Source organism: Solanum lycopersicum, chromosome 5 (genome assembly GCF_036512215.1).
Source record: "Solanum lycopersicum chromosome 5, SLM_r2.1".
In the NCBI taxonomy this organism is placed as follows: Eukaryota; Viridiplantae; Streptophyta; class Magnoliopsida; order Solanales; family Solanaceae; genus Solanum; species Solanum lycopersicum.
In genome coordinates this window covers 62,044,555-62,071,358 of record NC_090804.1, presented here as the reverse complement: position 1 = coordinate 62,071,358, position 26,804 = coordinate 62,044,555, and the positions used below count along the sequence as shown (strand labels likewise).

The 26,804-nt window shown below is 33.0% G+C and overlaps 1 protein-coding gene across 1 annotated transcript; it reads right to left on the bottom strand.

Annotated features, from left to right (window-relative positions):
* Window positions 1–11,531: 11,531 nt before the first annotated feature.
* Window positions 11,532–23,237, bottom strand: LOC101263517 (exosome complex component RRP45A). The gene is made up of 11 exons (XM_004240076.5): window positions 22,888–23,237; window positions 22,575–22,784; window positions 22,049–22,144; window positions 21,836–21,950; window positions 20,211–20,288; window positions 19,916–20,104; window positions 18,865–18,954; window positions 18,282–18,421; window positions 17,420–17,478; window positions 13,852–14,098; window positions 11,532–12,003 (listed from the first exon to the last, which is right to left on the bottom strand). Exons 1-10 carry the CDS (start codon window positions 23,022–23,024, stop codon window positions 13,881–13,883), a joined length of 1,332 nt encoding a protein of 443 aa, XP_004240124.2. The 5' UTR covers window positions 23,025–23,237; the 3' UTR covers window positions 11,532–12,003; window positions 13,852–13,880.
* Between the last annotated feature and the right edge of the window lie 3,567 nt (window positions 23,238–26,804).

The following is a 26,804-nucleotide window of genomic DNA, read 5'->3' as shown; positions in this document are numbered from 1 at the left end:
CATACATTCAATGTACTGATGTCAGTTGGTCTGCATCGTCTTATGATGCAAATGCAGGTGACCAGGATCAGCAAGTAGCACATCGTTGATCCAGTGAGCACTCTAAAGTCAGTTGGTAAGCCTACTTGCATTCCGGAGACTCCTTTTATTGCTTCTAGTTATTTTATCAGTTCATTAGGATGTCGTGGGATTTGTCCTGACATCCATCTCAGTTGTTTTAGAGGCTTCATAGACAGTCAAATGTTAGTTCTTTAGTCTTTCACTATCATTATCTTATGTTGAGACTTGGGTTTGCTTAGTAGACAAGTTGAATGTTCCCTTATAACATTTCAGTTTATTTCATATCTTCATATTTATTGATTTAAATCTTCCGCTAAGTAAGTAAGTCTGACCAAGGGTTTACTTGGGGTCAACAATGATTCCAGAGTGCCCGCTCAGGGTGTAGGCTCGAGACGTGACATTTACTATGACATGTATATTTCAATCACCTAACATTTAATTAGGACTTCTCTATTTCAACTATTTGTTTTAGTTCTATGAATAACATTTTCATCTATCATTTCATTCTCTTGAAACATATCTAATTTGTTTTGCATTTTGGTACTGTAATTTTCATCTAGTCTCGCCTCAACTTCTCTCCTAGCATATTTACTAAATCTGCAATCTACGTATTCAATCTTACTTCTAGCATGCTTTTTTATAACTCAAGATTTTAATTGGTTAACATAATATAATCATCAAATATCAGATACCGTGATACATGCCTTTATCTTATGTTAGTTAAATTGTTTATAACAAGGGCAAAAAGGTATGGACCCAATGTTATCCTTAATATGATCCACTTTTATAAGAAGCTCCTTTATATATTACCTATCATTTTTCTCATGCCAACAATGACTCCCTCATACATATTATTTATGACATTTATATACTTAAATAATTGATTTATTTTAAACTCAACTACCTATCAAAGAAACTTTCAAAGGCACTTAATTATATACTTTCTCTAAATTAATAAATATGATGAGAACTTCTTTTCGCGATAGATTTTTCATCAATCTACTTAGTAAGAATATAACCTCTATTATAGATCCACTAGGCATAAACTCAAATTGACTCTCTTTCACTTTAATTATGTTTCTCAATCTAACTCTATAATTATTTTGCAGAGTTTCATCATATGACGACTGCCCAACCTGAGAGCTGACAGCTAATGCGTTCCACTTATTGAACAGGGTTCTATGGTCGGTCAGTGACCTCAGTCAAGTAATGCCTTTAGAGCCTATAGTATAGCTGAGTAGCTAAGAGCTTCTGGGAATTGAAAAACGCAGGAATCGACTTGTTTTGCGTTAATGGGGCTTTGAGGGACGTCTTCTCTTTCCCTTATCATGCAAGTCACACCTAATCGCCCTTGATGTCATCTTGATAACTGGACTGAATGTCTCTTCATAGTCTATACCCTATTGCTGGTTGTAGCCTTTGACTACCACGCGAGCCTTGTAGCGATCAATAGTCCCATTAGACTTTGACTTTCTCTTGTATAACCACTTGCGAGCCGATACACAAATTTCGAAATCAAAATTTCGCAGGAAAATGGGATGAACAGAAAGCTTTTGACAAAATAAAGGAATACTTCCATTCTAGTGCCTACAACGCCAGGAAGCCTTTATTACTATACCTATCGGTCACTGAAACCACTATGGGGTCTATGTTGGCTTAATACGATGAAGACAGACGGAAGTAAAGGGCCATATACTACCAACGTAAGAAAATGACTGACTACAAGACCAGGTTTACCAATTTTGAGAAAACCTGCTTGGCGGGTAAGGCGGAAATTGAGGCATTACATGTTGTCTTACCCAGTACATTTAATAGCTTCCATGGACCTACAAAAAAAGTATTTGTTCGAGAAACCCGCCTTAACGTAACGGGAGGGACTGCAAGATGGTTACTGCTTCTGTATTGCTTTGAGGGTCGAAGGACCTACTGCTTGAGCCAAAAACAAGAAAGCGAATGAAAGAAACGAAGGCAAGAGTCAAAATACGCCGTGGAGAAGAGCTTACTTATGAGCAAAAAGGGAGGACGGGGTCGCAGGCCCATGATTGCTCTATCGCTTTTTTTGAGGGCCTCCCGGACCCCATTGTCAATAGTGTTCTTTAGCGGGAGGTATGTCTCGGCTAATGCTTTTGTTTCAAATAAAAGCATCTGCTCTTTCGGCATCTCTTTCGCTTGTGACTTTAATGACACAATATTTGCAAATTTTATTTTTTTTAGCTTTATAAATCGAAACTAGTGTACTTTTTCTCCACGCATCGAGTCTATTACCACTCATTAAGGTTTAATACATCTTTGTACTTTTTCTCATTTCATTACTCCAATTCATGTAATTGAGGTACTTGCTCAAAATTTTCATATTTATCTTTATTTATATATGGTCATTTAGATCTCCTAGTATAAATATTTATTGGTTCGCAATTACCTATTCTTCAAAACTTAGTTTTTGATTTTTATCTATTCCTATTTATGGAGTATATGCAGTGACAATATTGATTGTCTCATTTTCATCATACAAGTCTTATTTTTATAATTTTTCACATCCCGACTTGTAGTAAGTGGGACCTACACTTATCCCTAGTAAAGGAACCAATTGACTACTCGTAAACAATCTAATAAGCAATTTCAAAGATTTTTAAATAGTCTTTCAATAAATTAAATTGACTTTATAAATAAGAAAATCACAATCATCAATAACCCCTTAAAGAGTCTGAGTCCGAAAAATGGACTAAAAAAATTAAAGAGGAATCCATGGCAGCTCGGAGATAGTGACTAGTACTCATCCTTGAATTCAGATAACGAAAGTATCTTAACTAAGGTCACAAACACAGCCACCTGAATATTATATGTGTTCAAAAGAGCAAGCACATTAGTGGTACACAATCAAAGTGTAATGGTAGTATCATTGGCTAATTCCAATTATTTGATATATGAACAGGCAACCACAACATTAGTAATACTAATATGAATCGCCATAGAACGACAAGCCATTTTGGTTCTCTTATGGAACACATATACACAACTGTTAGCGTACCAACGTAGTATCTGTTCCCATAATAATATGTACTAGTGTGGTACATGATCCAATAATAGCATGTACGGGCGTGGTATCTCATTCAATAATAGTATGTATCGGCATGGTATCTAATTCAATAATAGCATATATTGACATGGTATCCGATCCAATAATAGTATGTATCGACGTGGTATCTGATCCAATGATCAAACACACAATATAATTACAATCACAATGAACAATAATCACACCAAGTAAACATACTCATTGCATGCGATTGACAACGTCTTTCATTTCACAATATCCTTTTTCCTTTTTTTCCTAATCATGTATCATACATGCAGTACTAGCTAGTAGAATAGTTGACAAACACATACAACATAAACTAGGAAAACAAACAAACAATCATTATATGAAGGCTTGGAATCTTTATTGAGTTTTTCAAGTCTCGGGGAGTTATTAACTTACCTTTATCGAGAAAATTGATGAAAAACTGAGGAAAGTAGCCCTCAATAACTCTTACTTTTTCCAAGAATGAAGTTGTAGAATAATGAGAAGTTTAGGGACTTCTCCTACACTAATTCATGATTGACCTACTATAGTGGAAATTAATTTCCCCGCTATAACGGATTGCAAGGGACCGAATCTCAAAATTTTCCCCAAAAGCCCCCCTTTCACAATTCACAGTCCGACCTTGATGTTCTAAATTAATTCCTTCACGCCAATTTTGATATCGAGGGTTCTACTTGTCCGAATTCAATTTCGAAAAGATTTGTAATTTTTTTAATATCTTACTAATAAAAAATACAATTCACACTTAGATATATCACTCATTCCATCTCTGAATTTCCCCAGACTACACCTCATTCAGATTTTGCTTGAGACTGACCTAATCTAAAAATCTCAAGTCACTATTCAAAACAAAATTTTGACACAATTATTTCACCATAAGTCTTTTAAGTCTCAATTCTACAACACTTTTCACTTTATTCATATTTTTATCTATCCCACAAAACTATTAGTTATAAGTTATAATCCTTATTATCAATTTTTATAGAATTTTATCTTATCCGCTTGATTTCATGAAGGTATGCAATATTCACTCTTTTTCTTTTTAAAGTATTCACTAATTTCATCTACTTTTTATCGAAGTCTATATGTTTCAGCTGACTATCCAAATCTGACTCATTTGAACTAGCTTTTTTTTAGCCTAATAAATAAATAGATTTCTAAATTTGTTGGATTTTTTTTCTCAGGTACTTTAACTATGCTATTTTCCTATTGAATCATTGAACCGCCCATGATTTGTTTCTTTAAAGTGTTAGTTTATCACGTCACTTCTTCATTATTCGAATTTGAACCCAAACAGTGTGAGCAAACTCACATTAGTAGAGTTATAAGTCACCATACAATTCAAAATATTTAATTAAATCAAAATAATATGGTCAAACAAAATATTATTTGAGTATCCAAATAGTAAGGGAGTATATTAGTTTAAACTAATACCTTCAATCAAATATGAGATAAATTCAATTTCAAACTTTATATGGGGACAATCCACATATACCTTAAATCAATTGATGTGGTCTAATTGGGGATTACAATATGGAGATTAAATAACAACATAATTGATAAATATAATTTTAGCCATATAATGTTAGACATAAATATTTTGTCTTTCAACCAAATTGAAAATACAATTAAAATATGTGCTTAAGGTAACTGAATAAAGCTTTTTAATGGTGAAACCTAAGAACTAAGACCTATTTATGGAGGCAAATTTCTAAAAGCCAATACTATAAGAGGTTATATGTATCAAAAAAAAATAGGGAAAATGCACAAGTACCCCCTCAATTTATGCCCGAAATTCCTGAGACACACTTATACTATACTAAGGTCCTATTACCCCCTGAACTTATTTTATAAGTAATTTTCTAATCCTTTTTAGTCTACGTGGCACTAGTTTGAAAAAAAAAGTCAGCCATTGTTGGGCCCACAAGATAGTGCCACGTAGGTCAAAAAGGACCTTAGTATAGTATAAGTGTGTCTCTGAGATTTCAGACATAGGTTGACGGGGTACTTGGACATTATCCCAAAAAAATAACATGATGTTTAGTAAAAAAATTTAGGAAATATTTTGTTTGGAGAATGATGGATATGTTATTTTATTTTCAAATTGGTAATTTCAATATTGTTATTCCACAGGCGGTGTGGTATAAATAATTTCGAAATAGTTAATCTCAAAATAAAATTATACACAAAATAAAAAATAACATGATTCCATAACTTATTCTGAGATTATAATTTATGAAACTTGTGTAACTTTTGAAAATTGAAGTTTAAATTTCAATAGTGACAAATAAGATTTAGGTAAAAAAATTCACTTGTATAAATTTTATTGCACAGATTGAATTAATATCACATCAAATTAATTGATCAGTTGTTCAAACATCATCATTATAAAAAAAAAATTAGAATATATGTGTGTCTGGGATGAAAAATAATTGAAGTGCTTCATTTTTTTATTAGTTTAAATTTAAATGGATAAAATGAATCGATATCAGACAAATTAATAATTGACAAGTTGTTCAAACATCATCATGATAAAAAAAAACTTAAGATATGGATGTGTATATGAGTGAATTTTACAGTACTATTTACATTAATTCATTATGAGTAAGATGAATTAAATTGAAAAATTGAATTGAAGTAAGAAGCAAAAAAGGAGTAATGAGTGAGTAATAGAGAGTCTTGAACCAAAAAAAGATAAAGAACAATGATGAATTAGAAATTAATTATATCATTTCTTTTGTTTGCTTTATGTAAAAAAATTATCTAGTTCATTAGAAAAGTTTCATGTTTTTTTTTCTAGTTTTTATTTACTAATTCTTTATTTTTAAACAAATTAATTTGTGTTACATGTTTATGTTGAGTTTAGTGTGTAATTTTATAATATAATATTAATATTATTAATTATTTTCTTTTAGCTTTTTTTTATTATTGTAGACATTAAAATTTTATGGTTTTATAAGATGTGTTTCATTCGAGTTGAAACTCTACAAGGTAGGGGTTGACATAAATATCGAAAAATTGAACTGGACCGAAAAATTTTGATTCTTCGGTGTCGGTTCTTCAGTGTTTCGGTTCGGTGTCGATTTTTTTTTGAAACTTCGGCTCTTCGGTTCAGAGTCGGTGTAAGGGTCCCGAAACTACGATCCGAAGAACTGAAATTTTATGAAATAAATTTTAAAATATTTATTATATTACTTAATTTTTAACTTTACTTGGCATAATTTAATTTTTATATTTAGAGCCTAAACTTAAATAGCAAAAATCTAAATAACAAAATAGTAATTCCTAAAGACCTAAAGTCTAAAGGCATAATACATATATTGGACCCTAAACTTGACTTCAAATTTTAACTTTGTCCTCCAACTTTCATAATGCACAAATAGACACTTTAACTATCCAACTTTTAAATAAATAAACACATGAGTTCTACATGGCAAAATACACGTAGGACACCACTTAGGACAAAAAATGACATGTAGGATGACATGTAGGACATGTGTGTCTATTTGTTCAACTTTATACAAGCTTAAATGTCTATTTGTGCACATTTAAAGTTGAAGGACATAAATGTAATTTGAAGCCAAGTTAAAGGACACATTTATGTATTATGCCAAGTCTAAACTACACAAAAGTCAATTTGATTCAAGTTTGAGCAGCAACTTGGTGTTTCTACTTTCTACTTTATGATTTCATCACTTTATGTTGTTACTTTGAAGTGTGAACAACAATATGATGTTCTTACCTTTTATTGTTAGACGGTTAGTTGTTACTTCGAAAGTTTGAAGTGTTAAGTGAATAACAATTGTTACTTTATCATATTATCTCTTTATTATTATTCACACCGAACAATCGATTTAAAAACACCAAACTAAATCGAATTGAAGTAGGAAAAATCGAATCGAACCAATCTAGTTCGATTTGAAATATGGTGCACACTTTTCTATAACCGAATACCGAAGAACCGAATCGAAATCTGATTAAATCGAACTGAAGAATCGAACACCCAACCCTACTACAAGGTGTGTTCAATTCGAATTAGAATGCTTGAGGCTACTCCGCCCTCCCTAGTTCATGCCTATATAAAGGAAAACTATATTTCCTTGAAAAGACATCTCGAGAATTCCACCATGAATTTATGAAGTATTCATAAAGAGATCAAATCCAAATCAGCTTATTCAAGAAATACGCAAGTAACGTCTCTTGAGTTATGAAGATCAAGTCAAAATCATCCTAGTTCGAGAAATACGCCACTAACGACCCTTGAATGATAGAAATCTAGCGCAAATCATCCAAGTTTGGATAATCCTAGTTTAAAAAATATGTCACTAACGACTCTCGAATTATAGGAATCAAGTACAAATAGTCCAAGTTTTGTAATACACCACTAACGGCTCTAAAATTATAGATAATGAAACTAGATAAATGTTATGATAGAAGAATCAATAAAGAACAGATTTCCACCCACAATATTTATCAATAAAATTATATTTTATTTGTGATTACAATTAATTATCTATCACTAATAAATCAAATCTGAAAATTTGAAGCTGTAAAGGTGGATGAATGAGTAGTTCAAGCCTTGTCTTTAAATTTCATCAAGTCTACACTCCAACAAACTTTGAAGTAGGGGGCATTTGTAGACATCGGAATCTTATGGGACTCTACAAGACGTATATAATTCGAGTTCTACAAGGTGTGGTCAATTCCAAATAGAATTCTTGGAGGCTACTTAACTCTAAACCCTAGTTCATGCCTATATAAAAGGTACTATATTCCCTTGAAAAAACATCTCGAAAATTTCACCAAAAATTCATGGAATATTCTTAAAGAAATCAAATTCAAATTATCTTGATTCGAGAAATACACAACTGTCCCCGAGTTATGAAGATCAAGCCAAAATCATTCTAGTTCGAGAAAAATGTCGCTAACGGTCCTCGAATTATAGAATCAAGTCCAAATCATTCAAGTTCTGAAAATACGTCAGTAACGGTCTTCAAATCATGAATAAATCTTATGAATAATAAAATATTTATAAAGCATTCGAGAAATACACTACTAACGACTTAACCACATGCTCCACCGCTTGTGCAGGCCCCCGTCAATTCCTTTGAGTTTCGGTCTTGCGACCGTACTCCCCAGGCGGAATACTTAACGCGTTAGCTACAACACTGCACGGGTCGATACGCACAGCGCCTAGTATCCATCGTTTACGGCTAGGACTATGGGGTATCTAATCCCATTCGCTCCCCTAGCTTTCGTCTCTCAGTGTCAGTGTCGACCCAGCAGAATGCTCAAGTCAAAATCATCCTCGTTCGAGAAAAACACCACTAACGATCCTCAAATTATAGAAATCAAGTTCAAATCATTCAAGTTCGAAAAAAACATTACTAACAATTTTCAAATAATGAATAAATCTTATGAGAAAGAATCAACGAAGAACGAATTTCTACCACAATATTTATCAATAAAATTATGTTTTTTCATATTATATATATAATTGCAATTAATTTTTTGTCACTTTAAATATGTTAGCAAACAATTATAAGTAAAATAATAAAGTATAAGTTTTTTGTTGATTGTTGTATGATGAATTTATTACCAAAAGAAATATATATATATATATATATATATATATATATATATATATATAATGAATTGCACTCACCTAATATTTTATTGTAAAACATACGAGAAAATGCACAAGTACCCTTTAACCTATGTCTGAAATTTCAAAAACACTTATACTATACTAAGGTCCTATTACCCCCCTGAACTTATTTTATAAGTAATATTCTACCCCTTTTCGAACTACGTGGCACTACCTTGAAAAAAGAAGTCAATCAGTGTTTGGCCCACAAGATAGTGTCACGTAGGCCGAAAAGGGAGTAAAAAATTATTAATAAAATAAGTTCATAGGGGTAATACGACCTTAGTATAGTATAAGTTTCTCTATGAAATTTTGGGGTATTTGTGCATTATCCCGCAAAACATATGTTTTTTACGTTAATTTTATTTCACAATAGTTTGTACAACCCTCGAAATAATAAATAAAGACAATGAGAAGAAAATATTACGATAACAATGCGATCATATTAAATCGATTGTTACATAAAATGAGTCTTTTTGTTATTATCGATAAATTTAAATGATACAATACAATAAAATTTAAGTAACAATTAGAACAAACATTGTATATAGAGTTTTAGACTAAAGGCCCGTTTGGCCATGCGATATGATATCATGATATGGAATTATGAGATGAAATTTAAGCTTTGTTTAGACATGCGATATGGAAATTTGGTGTTGTTTATTTTCTTATAAACATAAAAACCCCATAAGTTCTAAAACTATTAAAATAGCCCCAATTATTTATTCAATATTATCAAATCAACAAAAAAAATCATAAAATCGTATAATAAATTATGACAAAGTTATTTGTTGTCCACTTAAGTGATTGTTTCATCAATATATTTGAGTAAAAACGAAACACCTTTAACTGACTCTTCAAGATTTTATTACTCAACGATCGTGAAGTATGAGTTAAAGTGACTATATGTTAGTGAGAATAATAAATTTTATGTCGGTGAGAATAATAAATTTAATGGAAAAGGGTCAAAATTGCTCCTAAACTATGTGAAATAGACAACTTATACCCTTCGTTACATTTTGGGATAAAAAATGACCTTGTTGTTATCCTAAGAGACCATATATACCCTCAAGAGTTAACACCCATATTTTTATTGACTTCGCAAGCCACGTGGGGCTAATCCTTCCACATAAGAATTGCCAACTAGGATTCACTATAAAAGAACTAGACCTTTAGCGGCGACAATAGTCGCCATAAAAGTCCAAAAAATCGTCACTAAAGGTTTTTAACATTAAATTCTAATTTTATGTTTTTTTTTCTTCATTGTTTTTAAAAAAACAAAAATAATATCAATTAAATAGAAGTTTGAAAACATTGTATGTTTTATTTTTATGTTATATGTAAATGTATAAAATGTACAATGATGCATTATATAGTGGAAGATGTGAATCGAGAAGTAATTTTTGTGATTTTTCATAATAATATTGAGTGTTTGTTAATATTGATATTCCAAGTTATTTATTTTAGAAAATTAGGTTGCAATCAAAAAATAATTATCCTTTTTTTGGTTGAGAAAATAGGTTTTACTAGTGAATGGTTATTCGAGCCTTAGCCGTCACTAAAAATCACTCATAACCTTAAGTGACAATATTTTTGAATTTTGTGGCAACTTTGTCGCCACTAAAGGTCAAGTTCTTTTGTAGTGAATCTTAGTTGTCAACGGTTAGGTGGAGAAATTTGTCTCATGTGGCATGTCACATCACTAAAAAAATGGAGTGTTAACTCTTGAGGGTATTTGTGGTCACCTAGGATAACTGTGGGGATATTTTTTATCCCAAAATGTAATGGAGGATATAAGTGGTCTATTTTGCAAAGTTCGGGGACAATTTTGACCATTTTTCGTAAATTTCAAAATGTAATGATGTGATCATAAATTTTATTTACATGTGAAATAAATGATCAACAATTATAAATGTGAGGTTGTTTTAACAAAATATAAAATCGTGAATCAATTTTTGTATCAAAACATTTCAAATCATAATATGTTATCACCATGTGATTCCATATCATGGTTCTTGAAGAATATGATATCACATCTCATAATACGAAATCATGAGATAGAATCAATATAAAATAACAATGTTCAAACACTGACTTCATCTCACGATACCATATCATTGATATGATATCACATAATCAAATGCATACTAACAATACATTAGAACGTGTAACAACCATCCAAACAAGGTGAAAAGGAATATAGAATACATGCTATTTAATTTCTAGGCTACTAGGTAATCATAACTAAAGTCTAAACTAGCTACTAGATGATCAGACAATTCGAACACTTTAATATTCCTGGATCCAGGTCTGCAGGTCATGCAATAATTGGGGTTATTTGCACTTCTTGCCCGTTTTATGTTACTTTCAATTATGTTCTTCGTAATAAATATTTCTCCATTTTAAAAAAAAAATTACCTAGTTTGATTTGAAATGAAATTTAAGAAAAGAGAGAATATTTTTAATCTTGTAATTCTAAATTAAAGATATATTAAATGTACCAAAATGCTCTTTAATCGTGTGATAGTAAACATGCCACATAGAAAATTAAAGTATTGCCAAAAAAAAGGGTCATTCTTTTTTAAACAAATTAAAAAAAATAAGGACATTCTTTTTGAAACGGAGGGAGTAATTTTTTTTCGGAGTCTAAAGATTATATTTTCATATCATAATATCCTGTAAGTTATGTCTGAACATGACTTCAATTTTTAAAATAAATATGGTACCATGTCAACATAAATGAACATGATAAGTTTAGGCCTTATCACATAAATAGTTGGTCAGTCAAGTCTAGCAGAAGAGCGTCTACAATGTGATTGTCTTTTTCTCTATAACTCTACATATAGAAATCCTCTACAAGGACAAAGAAAACATCAAAAGCTCAGAAAAAAGTGAAAACTCTTGAGAACAAAGCATTTCGTCTTCCTCTGAGTCCCGAGTTCAAGTCCATGAAAGAAGTTCAAATCAAGATTTCAGAATGCCACTAGTTCTGCGGCGGGATCATGTGATTGGAACTCAAGCTAGGTAACCAATACCAAATGTGGCATTCTTTAATCATATCCATTCACACTGAACATCGATGGCAATGGTTTCAATTCATGTCCTTCAATTTGAGAAACAATGATACAACTGCTTGCATCTGGAAATTCATGAGGCCTCTCCAACTGTGCAACGAGTCACAGAAATTACTATTACCGTGCAGAGTAATTTCAATCTGAGAGAAGAAAATGGAAGTAGTTAGCTGAATATGTTTCATACTATAGATATACAACCAAATAACTAGCTGCAGTATGACGTTTTGATCTATACAAGAGTAATGAATAAACGCTGTCATGTACTGGCCGACTGGTTTCAAACTTTTGATACCTTTCAACTCCAATTAATTCGGTAGAAAGAAATTCAGACAAGGGGAAGAAATGAACGATCTCACTCTAATAGGCAGGAGTAATGAATAAACAGTACCATGTACTGACCAACTGGTTTCAAACTTTTGATACTTCTAAACTCCAATTAGTTCAGTAGAAAGAAATTCAGACAAGACAAAGACTTGGGAACGGTTTCACTCAAATAGGCAGGAGTTTGGACTTTGGCCAAAAACATCCCTAAAGTATACTCATACCTTAAACTAAGTCCTTAAAATATCACTGTAAGCAAAACATATCCCTTACGTATACTCATAACTTAAACTAGATTCTTAAAGTATCTCCGTAAGCAAAAAAAAAAAAAAACACCCTTCAAGATCATCAAAATGGCAGGTTACATCATGCTGTTATTTATGGCTACAAAAAAAACAGAATCCTTAAAATCGTGCGTTAGACATGCCATCTTCGCCAAAAAACCATGGTTCACATAGACTTTTGAAGGCTATGCTTATGACACAGGACCAGTTAAATTGTGCTTTGAACATGATCTAAGAGGAGATTTCAAGGGATTGTCTCTTTTTCAATATTGTTCTAGAATTCATTGTGAAGATACCAGTCAATTCATCCTTTTCATCACTAGTAACATGTCCAGTAACATGCAACAGAATTTCAGCACACTATGAAAAAAAATTCATCTTTTTTATCGGTCTCACCATCATTAGTCATTAAAGAAAAAAGTAAATCTAATTCCTCATTTCACCATTATTCTTGACGTGAAAACGATTCACAGAAAAACCACAAACACCATATACTCGTAAGTTCTGTAACAAGCTTTCACCACATTAGATCCTAAAAATGAACTGATAATCCAAATGCAAATGCAGCAGAACCAGAAATTCAGAAAATGCTGCAGCAGAAAGTTCACAAACCAAAAGATACAGAGACTCCAGAAAACCAGAAATGGGGCAGCCTGGTGTATTAAGCATCCTACATTCATGCAGGATTTGGGCAAGGGCCGCACCCCTAAGAATGTCTACAAGTTGTCCATTTTACATTAGCATCTTGATAACATTATAGTAGCACATGCTAAAGTTGAAGCCTTGGAGGAGTAAGATGACCTATTATTTTCTATTTTGTTGTGGCTATCCAGTTAAAAGATTGGGACAATTGGGCCGGATCTCTAAACAATTCTGTGTACATATCTTTGAATTTTGGTTTAATGAATTGGCTCATGGCCATCTTTTGATTTTTTTATTTTTTATTTTTTAAAAAGGATGATCTAGTCAAAACGCAAAGACAATCACAAACATTTATGGGAAAAATTATTTTTTTAACCTATTATGGAAAAATGAAGAGATGTATATTTGAGAATTCTTCGCAGATCTCCAGTAAAATCATAATCTTTTCATACCCCAAAAAGTGCATATAATACTCTTCCAAGCCTGAATGACATAATTTCTATTTTTCATCAAACCTAAAGGTGTCCAACAACACAATGAGACAGATAAGAAAGGAAAAGTAGTGGTACTGCACTAGAGAGGACTATAATTGCTTAAAGACAAACTTGAACTGGCATCTTATTATAATAACCACGCACCTCTTCCCCCGTTCGAGGAAGGAAGAAAGCAGTTACCAAGAACAGATGCTATTTACAAGCTGGAATAGTTTACATACCATAATTAACATAATCAACTACGTACCTAAAGAAGATAGATCACACATGCATTCTCTAAACTGCGGCAGTATTAGACGATTTCTTCTTTTTCCGCTTGTTTTTAGGCTTAACAGCATCTTGCAAAGTTTTTTCTTTGCTCATTGTCATTTCTTTTCCAGCTGAGTCAGTTGATGAAGATACTTGATTAACATCTGGAAGTGGCTCATCTGTTTTTGTTTCATCTCTAATATCATCACCTAAATTGTCTAGATTCATAGGCACTGCAACTGAACCTGCATAACGTATAATCAATCAATGTATTAAGTAAGCTTATTCCCAATCTTTGCAGTGCTTGTTTCAAGCATAATGTTCAAACTTCAGCACACAAGCTTCTTACTTTCTTAGAGTTAATTTCATGTTCAAAGATCAAAACATATAATGACAAACCTACAAATACGCTCAACCGGTTGACAAAGAATTCAAAAGATGTACCCTTCAAAATAATAACATTCAAGCCAATAATTAGGTGCTAACAAGAGAAATAGTCAGAAAGAGACATGTAATTCTCCTACTTTTCTTTTAATCAAATTATAAGATAGATCGTGTTTAAGAATCTACATGCCATAAACAAACTGTACTATCAAAGGCCTTGATCTTAAACTCGAAAATGCCACACTCCCTTCCACTCTAGATTTAAGAGTTCTCAATTATGACGCAGTTTCCTTCAACCTCTTCCGAATTTTCCAGCTTCACATCCTCTAATGGCCATTTTTTGATAGAAACAACTTGTCTGAAGGACAAAACACCTGTTCTTACCCCCAAATTCTAAATTTCAACATTTAGTGATCAACTTCCCTTCCAATGTCATGTACAATCTCCATAGATGATCATGATTCTTCTTAGGCCCCCTTGCACCATCATTATTCTAATGCAGTAAACATGGCTGTTGAATTATTCAAACATGTAATATATGACCAGCTGATCCTTCTCCATTTTTTGCATATTAATCTGGCAGCTTGAGGCCAGCTTCAAAATGAGATATATCACCACCTAGTGATGTTTTGAAATGAATGTTGTTGGCAAAGATCTTCTCCCAATCAAATCAAACCATACTACAGAATTCCTGCTATTTTCTCTCAACTAGAAGGATTTTCCACTTGCTACATAGAAAGTTCTCCGTCCAATCAGCAATTAGTTCAAAATATTATGTTTAGCATCACATTGCATGTTATTGTATCACAAGGCTAAATTATTCCTAGAGCAAACCCAGAGCTCTTTATTAAATGGGAAGATAAACCTTATTCAGTAGAACTCATAGCTAAAACAATGTGAAATATTCGAGGAACTTTGGGTAGCCTCATGTTTATTTTTTTTTGAAACTGGTAACTTGGGTAGCCTCATGTTGATCAGAAGGGAAAGGAAATCCAGAAAAGATGGGGGTCAGAAAAGTTAAGCTGATCGGGAGGATGAGATGATCGAAGGGTTCTTTAACATTCTAGATTGAAGAAGCCACTTTTCGTTAACTACTAAGAAAAAGGAACTCTCGCCTACCCTCAGAAACACAAATGTTTTTATGTTAAATTACTAGAAAGTTCTTATGTTCAATAATATATGCTTACGCTACGCAAGCGGGATTGGATGAGGAGGACAAGAAGCGCTTTTGGAAGGATTTGGACGAGATATGAGAGGAATACCGCTCACTGAGAAGCTATTCATAGAATATGATCTTAATGGACACATCAGATCAATTATGAGTGGTTCATGGCAAAGTGCATGGAGGTTTCGGATTCAGGGACAGGAACGAAGGTGGAGCCACACTTTTGGAGTTGGCGAGAGCTTCTGAATTGGTGGTAGCCAATTCAAGTTTCTCTAAGGAGAAGGAGCACTTGGTTACCTTCTGCAATACAGTGGCTAAGACTCAAAATGATTTTTTGCTCCTTCGGAAGGTTGATAAAAGTCTTTGTAAAGACAGTAAGGTCATCCTTAGTGAGAATTCACGACAAACATAAGCTTTTGGGGATGAATTTGGAGATCAAGGAGTGGAAGAAGAGGTTGTGGATGACTGGCTAAATATCAAACGGGTAGCTTGACAATGGTCGATGCCCCAGAGATAGGGGAGAATTTGATGGCTATGAAGGCTTGGGTGTAGTGAGAATGCGGACAGTATGTGGGATAAGACTGCCAGTTGAATTAGGGAAGAGAGGTGTTGAGGTGTTGGGAGTCGGGAGAGGCCAATCGGGTGGATTGGTGGTGGAATGGACAAATACAAGGGAAGGTGGAGGCAAAGAAGGTGACTCAAACGAAGTTGGTGGAGAATAAGGAAAAGGAAGAAAAGCGGACAAACAGGGAGAAGTATAAGATGACTTGAAAAGAGGCAAAGTAAGCGGTTATGATGACAAAAACAACACCTTCTGAACGTTCTGTACGCAGAATTAGAGAACAAAGGCAGGGATAAGAAGTTGTACAAGCTAGCCAAGGCGAGAGAGGAGGGTCCATGACCTTGACCAAGTGAAGTTCATCAAGGATGAGGACGACAAAGTACGGGTAGGCACTCATTAGAAGATGGCAACCTTACTGACATAAACTCTTGAATGGAGAGGGGGCCATGTGCAGGGGGATTTGGAGCACTTGCAGCTTACCGAGGACATGGTCTTAGATAGGAAGGCGTGGAGGACACAGTTTAAGGTAGAAAGGTAGTAGGTAGGAGTAGGAGTGTATCCAAACTAGTCGTTAGGAGTGTATTGTCTTGTCGTCCATTCTAGTAGTCATAGTATTACTCTTATTTCTTGTTCTTCTATTTCTGTTATATTTTGTTTTTTCGTGTAGTTTGATAATAGTATTATTTTGTTAATAGTATTATTCTGCTCTCTATATGTTGTGTTTATTACTGTCTCTTGATTCTTGTATTTCCATTACTTTCTTTTCTAGACTGTTTTTATCTTAAGCCAAGGGTTTATCCGAAACGGACTCTCTATCTCTAAGGTATAGGTAAGGTATACACGCTACCCTCCCCAAACCCAACTTTGTGGGATTACACTGGTAAGTTGTTGTTTCTTACAAACTTATTATAAGCAATTTTTATTATTTGGGGTCATTTCTTTAGTGAGTGCATGTTATATGACGCATGAAACTAATGATAGGTAATCTTAATAGCTGACAACAATATAAAAGTTCCAATTTCTTCTTCTCTAACTTTGTGTTTCATGCCACGCAATATTCTTTCACAAATTAAGAGACAAATCATGCTGACATGTTATTGGCCTGCACTTAGATTAAAAGTATCACAAACTTGTTAACAATTTCTTGACAGTCCTGTATGATTTCTAAATTACTTTTGACAGGTAAAGCTGGACGGACAGTCCCACATAAAATGAAGTCTCTATTTGTTATGAGATTAGCAAAGTGTGACTGTATCAACAAATATATACACACACCCATATATACATACATACATACATGTGATAAGACCCTGCTTACCATGAACTTCATTGTTCCAAAACCTATACACAGTTCGTAAAGCTCATTTGGGTAATTTATCCCCATTTATCTTTAAGTCAGATAACCATACACAAGGAACTCTAAGCTTATACCTAATATAAAATAATAAAACTTACCACGAGAGGCAAGAGTAGCTTTCAGTTCGTCAGTGTTGACACCCTCTGAATATGGATCCCTAAGCAGGAAAAAAGGAATTATTTGCAGTGAGATAGAGCAAATTCAACTATAAACATTTCCAAATAAGTTCCTGGACGCACTTTAACACTATACCTACAATGTTTGTTTTGATTATTACTTAAAATGTATTGCATTGTATTGTTAAATTTCGTTGTTATGTAACAATGAAAACCCCCTATTTTATGGAACAACCAATTTGGTGTGTTCTCATTGTTACTTATTTTCTTTTTCCAACTATAAATTTACATAATATTTAAAAATACTATTTTACCCTTAATCTTAATTATTTAAATCTAGTCAAACCTCCTACCATAGAATAATTAAGGATATTTTAGTAAATTTATAAATTACAATACAATACGATAAAATCTAACCAAAAAATGAAAATGTTATTAAACAACAACAAACAATACAGTCTAACCAAACATTGTATCTACCATACAATACAATACAATAGAGTACAATACAATACAATAAATTATGAAACAATGAGTAACAATGATCCAAACAAAGTGCAAGATGGAGGAGTGCACCTCCTCTTAAATGGGTTAGTTCTTTCAAACCAAGAAAATACAAATTGCTTCTTTAAAGAACAACTTTTGCTTAATATATTAAGATGATATTACATGGGTGGTACAATAATACATGCCCAAAGAAATAAACCTCTTAGCACAAAGACAGCACTCCAGGGCACTTTGGCAACTTACATAATATAAGTATATAGTAGAAGTATATAAAATTGCATCACAAATAATTAATTTTCTGGTGAACAGACTCAGAAGAAGACAAGAAAAGACCTACCAACTGGACGGCCTGCCTGTGAAACTCCGGTCCTTATCACTCTTCTTCTTGATTCTACCCTGCTCCACATCCATGTCATCGCTCTGACTAACACTGCATTCTTCTGATTTCAATTTTAGCCCCTCCAAAATTTGCTTAGCCTTATCATTAAAGAGATGGAATAAGAATAAGAAATCTGAACACAAGTCTTAAGATCAAAACTCAGCTGACTGAAAAATCTAAATTAAAATTATTGATTCTGGAGATGAAGTTTGCTTTAGTCTTTATCTAAAAAAAAATTGATGAAGTTTGTTTTAGCCTTTATCCACAAAAAAAAATATTAAGTTTCTTCTGCTAAGGATCAACATTGTGAATTTGTCATGAAAGATATACTCCCTAACAATTGAGAGACTAAGACTTATTTCTCTTCCTAGCAATATCCACCATTTTTCAGATTCTAGTAAGAACTAAAGTTGATCTCAAGGGATAAATCATTTGAACTAGTTTTCATTACCTTTTTTAACATGTCTAACAGTAAAGACTCTAATCATTCAGTATAATGGCTCTACACGTACACTTGACCTATAAAACAACCTCCACATACCTTTTCACCTGGTGCATTGACATCAACAGCATTTCTAGGAGCATGTCGCTTGACCATTCTGAGAGCTCTCTCTGTTTTATAAGATTCAACCTATAAAAAGAATACATTCAACCTATCAGGAACCAAACAACTAGCCACAACCACTTGTACAAGTTGGCAAACACAAACTTATCCAAACTCACAAAAACATCTAGCATGTAACCAGAAAAAACATACTTCGGCCATTCATATAGGGAACAACATTCAATTGCCTTCTTGTTCACCGAGATAGGAAAAGAATGCACAAGTTCTTGAAAAATTCAAACTTTTTCCCTTCAGACATACTGGTCTTTAATTTTTGTCCTTAGCTATCGAACTTATACCTGGGTAACATAGGCTCTTTGAGGATCCAAGGCATACCTTGTGGGATACTATTGTGTGAAAATATAAACTTAAGCCCAGCAAAAAAATTGTTTATCTTGAAAGGAAAAAATTAAAGACCAGCACATAATAGGGGCATAAGTGCCAAAGACCTCAATTTTTTTAGAGCAAGTTTAAATCTATAATTATTGCTCCCTCCGTTCACTTTTTTTTAGACAAGGGTAATTCACTTTTACTTGTCACTTTTAACATATAAAGAAATACAAATATATTTTTCCGTTTCACCCTCAACATTAATACACAAATATAATTACTTATGCCCTAAATCATTTCTCAAGACTTAAACGTATAACCTACCAATACAAATTAGATTAGAATACAATATGTATCATTGTTTCTTAAAAGAGCGTGCAAAGTCCAAAGTGGACAACTAAAAGTGAACGGACAGAGTACTAAGTATAAACCGTGACTATTCCAGATGATTATAGAGGTCATGATAGACTTCTTGAGTTCAATGTGCATTCAGCAGTGATATATAAATGTCTTTAAAGCATCTTCTGATTGGTGACTTTTTAATACATCTATCTTTTAACAATAAAAAAAAATGTATGCCTAAATTATGATTTTACCCTACCTTTTGTTTTGATTTCAAAAATCATTTGAGCATTAATCAAAGATACAGAATACTTACAACGGTTTTAATTTTGCTAGTTATATCTCCGGCTTTTACTGATGCTATGCGTAGACACTGCATGACAACACTTTGCAAGACACCATGTCCCCCAGCTTTTTGAATTGCACAGACATCACCATTTGCATTCAGGGTGACGGACATTCTTCCTCCCATAACAGCTTCTTCGTGATGTGTTGGATCTATAACCTACCAATACAAATTAGATTAGAATAAAGTTCGCATTAGATTTTCAAGACCATATAACTATAACAGCATAAAACAATCAAAAGAGGAAATTTTAACAGTTGCTTACCATATGCTCGTCTCCAATAAATGCAAAAGTTACTGCTACAGGTAGATGGTGTACGATCAAGGGAAGTGGCTCCCTCACCTGCCAAAGTTCAGGAAGTGCTCAATCAGTCAATATTAAGGTATTCTAACCAACATCTCAACCACATCAAGTTAGCAATGCAAATGAACATTTCCCTTAACAATCACACAATGGAATAAATTGTACATCAGCAAATTACTATGGAAGAAGCAACTTAAAAAGGCAGGAGGCACAGGTGTAGCGCAAAGCAAAAGATAGAAAAAAAAAAGGAATTAAAAAGGCAGCAACAAATTGCAGAATGTATCAAAACTAAGAACTTCCTCAGCTCACATTGTTTCAGAGCAAAGTGGATGATTTTATCAAATTATCCCACAGTAGCCTGTAATTTGCCAACACACCAGAAAAGAATATGGCTTACATAGATGGTATAAGATCACTCTTTCTTATGTTTTTTTAAGAATTAGTACTGTTGTATTCTTCAGCATTACGACAGCTGGCCACCACCAAAAACGTGTTACAGGGGAGTGAGATTTAAATCTAAACTTTACAAAGTACCTAGGAAATCAACCAACTCTTCTACTTCCTCTATACAGTTCTGTTAACACCAAAAGAATCACTCTTTCTTTTGTTAATTAAGATATAAATAATTATACCAAAATGGAGTAACAAGTTCATGCAATAGTCTAGATAGACACTAACGTGAAGATTGCAAACCTAAGGGGCTGCAAGCCTAAGTAGATTGGACTCTTCATTTGGTGCTGCAACCATATCAACACAATAGGACACTGGGTATGGGAGTGGAATAAGTACTAAATCTACTCAATCAACATTGAAAACTTGTACCACAAACTACAGAGAAATTCGAGTTAAGATTTGGCATTTTAAATTCACAAGACAAAAGCTAGCGCAGATTTGAAGACATGGGAAAAGCTAGTGTGTATTTTAGATGGCTACCTACAACTTGAAAAGATTGAGTTATACATGTAAGTCTTCCACATAATGTCTCATAACTAGGCATACTTTTATAGCTCTATTTCTAGATATTTAATTTATTTTAGCAGAATCCCCGCATCAGTATCCTTGCTGAATCTGTACCTCCAAATCTTAAAATATAGATCATGAAGGATCCCACCTCTAGATCCGACTTCCGCACCCATGCTAAATACCCACGCCCAATTTCGAGCAACTAAACTGCAAGCAGTAGAATGTAAAGAACAAGTAAAACCCAAATACACAGAGTAACCAACGAACATATCATTTGTTCTCAATTAGCTATGATTGTGACCACAACTACGAATCTCAAGACAAACTAATAGAGAAAAAACAGAGGAGGCACCACAAGAGGCTTTTTATAGGGATGATTAAGCCACCATGATTATTTTTACAACCAGAAAAGAACGATGTGTTAAGCAATAACAAAGAAAAGCCCTAAGATGGGAAAATCTTAATAAAAGAACATATAGGGAAATGTAAGATTCCAAGCTAGTTGCTGAAACAAACATTTTTCTTCTGAACACATATCGAATGGATGATACTGTCCAAAGAGATATTACTCATAACGCAACATCAAAATTGAACTCCATTTAGCGAGAAGCAAGAAAGGAAACCTCGGGTGGATGCAGTGTCACTTCCTGCCCGTCATCTCCTCCTAGTGTACATTCAGGCCTCCGAAACGTCAAAAGCGCAGCTAAAGCAGCAATATTGGCAGCATCAACAAGATTACTGCACTTATAGAAGAATCAGACAATTAGTTCCATAATTTGAGATGAAGAAATAGATGGGCACTTAACTGGACCCAAATGTGCACCACTGCAACTCACCCTCCATTGTCCAGAATATGGAGATCAATACGAATTGACCAGACCCACTTCCCAGCCACAACACAGAGTGATTCAGTGTCCACAGCCCTACTTTCCCTGCATTACCGTTTTTAAGATATCAGAATAAAAAAAGACATAACCAAAGAAAACAATTTCTTTTCTTCAAATTGTGTATTTATCTCCAGCAAAGCAAAACAACCAATGCATAACTAAATCCTACCTAGACAATTGTTTTTCTATCTGCTTTCTACAGACAAATAAATGATACATGATACCTTCAAAGAGATCTACAGCAAAATCTCAGAAAGCAATATCCAGTATTACTACAATGAAAAAAAGAACGAGCACGTGCTCAAAAATCAAAAACATTTATCAACCGCTATACAAAACAAATACAACATCTCCTCCACAAGATAGTAAAAGCTCTCTCTTCTATAATATACATCTTATAATATTTTGAAGAAGACCATTTTTTTATCAAAACAGTCTCTTTTTTTGAAAGGAGACAAGGTTGTTGAAATGTTACCTTAACCCTCTGTCAATAATGCGACCCAACTCAACAGCAGACTCTGAAGGACGACCTGCCTCAAAAGAAGGATCCGCCATTGGTGAAAACTCAGTAAATACTGAAAGAGTTCCTTCATTTGGTCGATCTCGATAAGGTTGCACTAGTTGCGACGTAACGAAACTCATAATATGAGTTTGCCCTAGTTGAACTTCTGATGAACCATCTTCTCTGCAAATCAAATAACTCTTAAGAATCATAATGCAAAATCGCACGAGCATATCTCACATATCGTTAAAAAAAATAGAGAGAAATTGAGGTAGAGTGTTTTTACCTGCCGAACTTGATAGTGAGGGCTCGATAATCAAAGGGACGGCGACCATCAACTCTAAGTTCAGATTCTAAAGCAGATTCTATGAATTTCTTCTCATTCACTGTCATTCGCCATGTACTTCCCAATCTTTGCTCCATTATTCCAGAATTGGAAGAAATAAAGGTAGAAAAAGTTTATATTGTTGGGTTTTCTTCTTCCTCAGTACAAAGGGTTTAGGGTTTTAGGTTTTAGTCGAGGACCGGCGTTTAGCGACAGTGATGATGATATTTCCGATTAAAGGGAAGAGTTTGTTTGGCGTAACATTTTAATATTAATAAAAATATATATATTATATGTCACATTATATATCATGTAATCTTTATTGATAGATATTATAGTTGTGTCTCTAAACTCTCATCAATTATAGAAGAAAATGGTTATTATCTTTTAGTAACTTATGTAATCATCAATTCTTTATTTCATCCATTATTTTATATCTATGTCTTGTAATTTATGTAACATTTGAGTCATTCATTTGGTAAATTTATTATCCACTATCTCCTATTCATTGCAAGAAAGAATTCATCACATATAAATAGTGTAGTCTTCATTTGTGTTGAAAAAGGAGAAGAAATAAGAGAACTACAAAAAAATATAAAGTGAAAAAGATAGTATTATATTGAGATTAGTGTAGTGAAAGAAAGAGTTGAGCCATAGAAAATATTCTAAGTCTTCAACTATATTCACTATACAAAAGAGAGTATTATATATTGAAGGAAGATGTTCTTTTATGGAGTATTGGACTCTTCAACTAATCCAGAGTTGTTTGAGTTATACACTGTTGTTGGGCTGTTGTATCGGAGGGAACAAGTCAAGAGTTATACCGCTAGATTGGTGTAGATTATGCCGTTGTGGGCTTGAATCTCCTTAAAAAGAGCGAGATATCCATACCTCAACCTAAAGATTTATTTCTTCATTTTATATTCAATTGAAATCTTGCAATTTTACTATATTGTAAGTTTTTTCACTAATAATTTTAAGGAGATTCATGTTATGTTACAATTTGGAAAAATGCGGATATCAAGATAGGGATCTCAACATTATTCCGCTCAAACGTCACTCTCTTCAAGAGACGGAAGAGAAAAGGTGTACGGTAACTATTTTTCTACTTGCTCAAAAGTGGAAAAAAAAAAGGTAAAAAAAAATTATCTAATATTTTCATGAATAAAGTGAATCTACTTTTCATGAAAAAAAAAATGATGTTTGAATTCATGAAATAGTGGGGGTTTTATGAAATGAGAAAAAAGTCATTGTGAAATTGTAATTTTTGCATCTTTAAAAAAAAAAAGTAAAAAGCTAGAAAATATAAAAATTATAGAAAAACTAAAACTAGGTATAAATATAAAAAACCAAGACAAGTGCATATATATTAATTGTGGAATAAATGACATATTATTTGGCTATAATGTGATAATTTTTAGCTCTAACATGAGAGTTTTAAATAAATTATGAAAAACATTTTGAGTAGTCATTAAGCATGAAATTTATGATGAGAAAAATACTCATTCTTGAAATGAAAAAATTACCATAAAACATGTGGTGAAGTTTTCCTTGTCAAGTCACATAATATGAAAAAAATTATAAAAATTTGTGAAACGCAATTTTGTTGGTTGTGTGAGTCTTGCAACTCCTTTTGATTCAATTGTTAAGAAAGTTGTGACAAATAAAAACAAATGGAGTTTGCTAGTCTTATAAAAATATGAGCTATGTGACTAACAACTTGACTTGATGTTGTGTTTGCAGTACAAGTACTTTGAAGGTACAAGCAAACTAGATGAGAAAAAAAAATTTGGTGTTATTTGGTGGATGAGAAAAGCAAATTATTTTTTGTTATCTCTATTATGAAGGTTGGGTAAAAACAATAAATAAGTTAAACTTCAATTAGTGAAAAAGTGAATTGAATCACTTTATTTTGAGAAAATAATCTTTTAATTTTGATTAAATGTGAAAGCACCAATATAGCGGTTAAATACAAAATTGTTATTATAACGGTAAATAAGGCTCTTGAGGAAAAAAACAAAATATTGTGAAATCATATTGATCGTTGGTTTACCATCAATGTTGATTGTGTTAAACTTGTGATAATCTTGCAGATTCATGGACTAAGACCTTAGCAAGATAAAGAGTCTGAAGCAAATCGAGGGGACGAAAATTGAAGCTCATAAATTCTGAGTCATATATGAGGAAACCCAACCTGGGGACTAGAGATCCTATAATCAGGTTCAATGGGAAGAACGAATCATATGATGACTTGTTGTGAAATGCATTACTGTTAATTTTATTCAATCCCTATGATGTAAGTGTATTTATCCTATAATTATTTGAGGAGATTGAGTCTTTAAACTCTTAATGAAAGTATGTATCTTGTATGAGTGGGGTGTCAAATTATAGGAGCACCCTTGACAGATTTCACCTATGTGAGTGTGAAAGTAGATCGCTTTTTATGAGAATGGGCTTGTTCTCAAAAACATTCATGAAACTGGGATAGCACAAGGCCGTAACGTGCTGGCTATTAAAGCTTATGTCAACACCTTGATTATTGTGTGTAAGCAGTAATTCTTTATTTCCCTTAAGCAGTCATAGTTCAAGTCTGAGACCACTACTGATTCTGGAGTAAAGATTATTGTTTTACTAAGTGAAGGTTCAATGCAGAGCACACCTTCATTATGCATAATAGTCTACCTTCAATTAAGTTGTGAAGAACTCTTTTATCTTAATATTAAAATGAGTGGGGGTTGAAATAAAATGAACTTTTTTTTATGATTAAAAAGTTATCAAAAATGTTTATATAATAAAAATTTAAATATTTTTTATCATAGGAGAAATCCGTATAAATGTGGTGGTATCAACCTGCCTATTTGTTGTTATTACTTTGATTCATGAAGGTTGTATTGGTCCTTTTGACTCATAGGTTTGCTTCTCTACTTTTCACATGTTGAGCTACCGTCAGTTATATCATACATGGCGCCCATGCCTGTTTCCACCTTCTCCCAAGTTTAATCCATGGCTTCTCATATAAGCAAAAATCCATAAAACATAAAATCAAGAAAACAAACAAAATAATTAAAATGTTTTGATGGATATTTTTGTCTTTAGTAGACTTATCCCATGATATTATATCCCATGTATTACTAATACCTCCAAATAGAAGGTATTAGTAATACATCATATAATACCATATAGGAAGTATAACTAATCCATGGATTAGTTATACATAGGCCCAATTTCCTATCAAACATAGTATTAAATAATACCATCTATAATACATGGACTATTTATTTTAATGCTGCCTACCAAACGACCCCTTAGAGTTTTTGCGTTTACAGGACATTGTTTGCACAGCTAGACTTCTCAAATGTTGATTGATTGTTTTAAGCTTGAGCTAGTATCATTTTAATAATGTTGTTAATCTCTCTCTTTTTCTTGGTGCATGAATAATCTCTCCCAATGAGTCCAATGAACTTCCTATCTCTTGTATCCTCCTCTAATTGAGTCGACCTCTACCAAGTTAGGAAAGGAAAGTTGCCCAAAAAAATCAGCAATAGCAACTGCCTCTAAAAGGCAGAAAAACGAAGAACAAAATTGGGTTGAAACCCCGACAATCAAAAAGACTAAAATTGGGAATTTTTGGACTTTAAAAGTTTTAATCTTGGCAGTAGCGATGGCAAATGGACTTAAAATTGTTCAAGTTCCATTCACACTTTTGTTTCCACTATATATTGTGATTTTGTGATATTTGCTTCTAACTTCTAACATTTATTTTATCTAACTTGAATGAATCCTGGAAGTTCTTAAATAACTTTTTTATTTTGTTAGTAGTTTACTTTAAGTATTTAAATTTTCAGAACTCTCACAAATTAGAAAACTTTAGCTTATAG